The sequence below is a fragment of the Cebus imitator genome, unplaced genomic scaffold, assembly GCF_001604975.1.
Source record: "Cebus imitator isolate Cc_AM_T3 unplaced genomic scaffold, Cebus_imitator-1.0 Scaffold237, whole genome shotgun sequence".
Taxonomy (NCBI): Eukaryota; Metazoa; Chordata; class Mammalia; order Primates; family Cebidae; genus Cebus; species Cebus imitator.
The window spans coordinates 2,774,477-2,777,422 of NW_016107552.1; the positions used below are offsets into that span (position 1 = coordinate 2,774,477).

A 2,946-nucleotide genomic window follows, 5' to 3' on the forward strand; every position below is an offset into this window, starting at 1 on the left:
CCTGCAAGTCAGGTGAAGAAACAAAGTCTCAGAGAGGTTGGGCACTGTGTCCAAGGTCACACAGCTAAGCGTCTGCAGAACCATAAGACTCAATAAGGGTTCTGTTGCCCTACTCCTAGCCCAGATCCTTGCTGATTCTCATTCCTCTCTCTCTGTCACACACACACACACCCCAGCTTCCAGTGGGACGATCAAAGACCCAGAGCAGACAAGTTGCAAGACACACTTTATTCACTCTCTGGGAGGCCTGGAGGGTTCCTGGGCAGCAGCCCTGGTTCCCAGGACGGGGGCATGGTGGGGAGGGCACTAGTTGGAGGGGTGGAAGGCGCCACGCTGGTGCCACTGCATGTCGCGGATGCGGCGCACAGACTGCACCTGGGGGTGAGGTGCCCCAAAGTCACTGCTGTCCTTGTAGTCTCCCTTCTCCAGCAGGTACTGCAGCCCGCGGTAGCCGGGGTACTGGTAGCCAACCCACCTGCAGGGCCAGAGGTGAGAGGAGGGTGAACAGGCGGGGCAGGGAGAGAAGCAGAGAGAGAGGCGAGGGGAGAGAGAGGGAGCATCCATAAGCCACTAGGAAGGGTAAAGCCTCCCAACCACTGCCGCTTCCCAGGGGCAACCGGGACGCCCTTTCCACCCCACCCTCCCAGCACCGAGTCGCTGCTTCCTTTCTTCTCTTGATGGGGAGCTCACTGCCTGTTGAAGCAAATTTTGACTGAAGGCCTGGTACTGGGTTCAGGGCAAGGGGGTGGTATCTTTTTTTTTGTTTTTGAGGCAGAGTCTCACTCTGTTGCCAGGGCTGGAGTGCAGTGGCGTGATCCCAGCTCACTGCTACCTCCACCTCCCGGGTTCAAGTGATTCTCTTGCCTGAGCCTCCCGAGTAGCTGGATTACAGGTGCTTCCCCTACGCCCAGCTAATTTTTTGTATTTTTAGTAAAGACGGGGTTTCACCATGTTGGCCAGGCTGGTCTCGAACTTCTGACCTTGTGATTCACCCACCTTGGCCTCCCAAAAGTTCTGGGATTACAGGTGTGAGCCACCACATCCGGCCAGGGGTGAAATCTTAAGCTCACTGAAGCTTAGAATAAGCCAGGCCTTTGAACCATCTTCGTCCACTCCTATCCCATCCCCAAGCTCAGCTGCAAGGCCAAAGAAGAGTTGGGGGAGGTTCCAGGGGCTACTTAATGAAAGCGCTGGTCTCTCCAGAAAATGTCACACAGGCCTGCCCTGCAAGGACCTGCCTGGCCAGTCTCTGTGGACACCTCCAGCTCTACTTTGCATCTTATGCTCCCACATCTCTGCATTCCAGCCGCGTGGCCTTTGTAGAGTTTCTCAGAGCTACCAGACTCCCCCTTACACACACCACAAGGCCTTTGCGCATGCTGTTCTTGTGGTCTGGGATGCTCTTCCTTGGCCTCTACCCCTGCAATCCATTACTGTTCCTTGAGATCTCAGCTCAATTATCTTTTCTTCCAGGAAATAGCTTAGACTCGCGTGGATTCTTAAATTATTAACAGTTGCCCCTTCTAAACTGTTGGCTACACAGGGCAGAAGCCAGATCTCTCATCTCCGTCACACTGAGCACCTGACATGGCAGTACTGACAAATTAAATGAATGAATGAATAAGAGAATGAATGAATGAATGAATGAGGGAATGAATGAGGGAATAGGAGCACAGAACTTTGCACTCTATTTTAGGAGTCTGACAAACCCGAAGAAGCCAGTATGTTTGGCTAAACTGTTTCTGCTCGGGGAAAGAGGCTTCCTTTCTGGCCCTTGCTGATTTCTATGCTGTAAATGCACGCACTGTGGCTGGTTTCAAGCTACCAGTGATTAGTCAACCAGTTCAAACAAATTCTGAAAATGTACGAGTCGGTTCTCACGAGCTGGTATAAGCTATTTCCAGCACATCGCTGCCCAAAGATCATCTATGGACGCCCATGGAATCCAAATTTTTTACCATGAGAAATCCCTCATTGCTGATGGCCAGGATCAATGTGCCCAAGAAGTTTAATTCAGCAGAAAATGAAACCTCCTGTTCCCAAACTTAGAGACGAGTGCGGTCAAAGGCAGCCTGGGCTGGACGTCCTGCGGCTCAGAGCTTTAAGACTCCTCAACTCATTCCTTCCCTTCTGCCTCAGCCTAATCTTCCCTCTGACATACGTGTCCTGCTCACTGGGGCTGAGGTTAAGGCCACGGATTCTCCACTTCAGAGGCATGCCATTTCCCCAAAGGCAGCTGTAAGCCACCTGTAGGCAGGAAATTCCCATTCATTTTCCAGTGGGAAGCCAGAGGTCAGCGGCGTATACTGATGCATGCAAGATCGCCAGTGTGTACAGTGCAGAGCAGGACTTAGGACCCCAGAGTCTCAGTTCCTGGGGCAGGGTGAGTCAGGGCTGGCAATGCACTTACGTGCCACTCTGCACCCGCACAGAGGACACCTTCTCCTGGTAGCCGTGGGCGTGGAAGCTGGGCACGTCGTCATCTATGATTTCCATCTTCTTCCCGGTGAAGTTGGGGTTTTCATAGAGGATGATCTTGTGCTCTTGGCTGTCCTGTTGGCAGAGGATGGGGAAAAGCGAGTGTCGGGGAGGGGCCCAGGGTTGGCCTTCCCACCCCATGCTCATGCCCCAGAGTTGGAATCAGCCTGTCCCACCTGTGACTCGCTGTCCAATGCACCCACCACGTGGCTATGACAACTGCTGTTGGATCGCAGCCATTTGTGAAGTTTCTACTGGGTCATTTTCATGTAACAGACACTCTGAGATGCTACACTTCGGGGAATATTTGATTCTGAAATGTCATTTTTCCTCCTACGCCTCGTTTCTCTTTTATAAATGGCAGCAACGATTGACCCACCCACCCACACGTGCACACCCACACAGGCACACACACACATGCACACACAGGCACACACAGGCACATGCACACAGGCACACACACACAGG

At 52.8% G+C, this 2,946-nt stretch overlaps 1 protein-coding gene across 1 annotated transcript in view; it reads right to left on the reverse strand.

The window, feature by feature from the left end:
• Positions 1-209: 209 nt before the first annotated feature.
• The window catches only part of CRYBB2 (crystallin beta B2), a 10,681-nt gene continuing 7,944 nt past the window's right edge, over positions 210-2,946 (reverse strand). Inside the window, exons 5-6 of the mRNA XM_017498155.2 lie at positions 2,411-2,553; positions 210-475 (exon numbers count right to left, since the gene is read on the reverse strand). Of these exons, the coding sequence (XP_017353644.2) occupies positions 307-475; positions 2,411-2,553 (312 nt within the window). The 3' untranslated portion in view covers positions 210-306. The remainder of the gene's footprint in view (positions 476-2,410; positions 2,554-2,946) is intronic.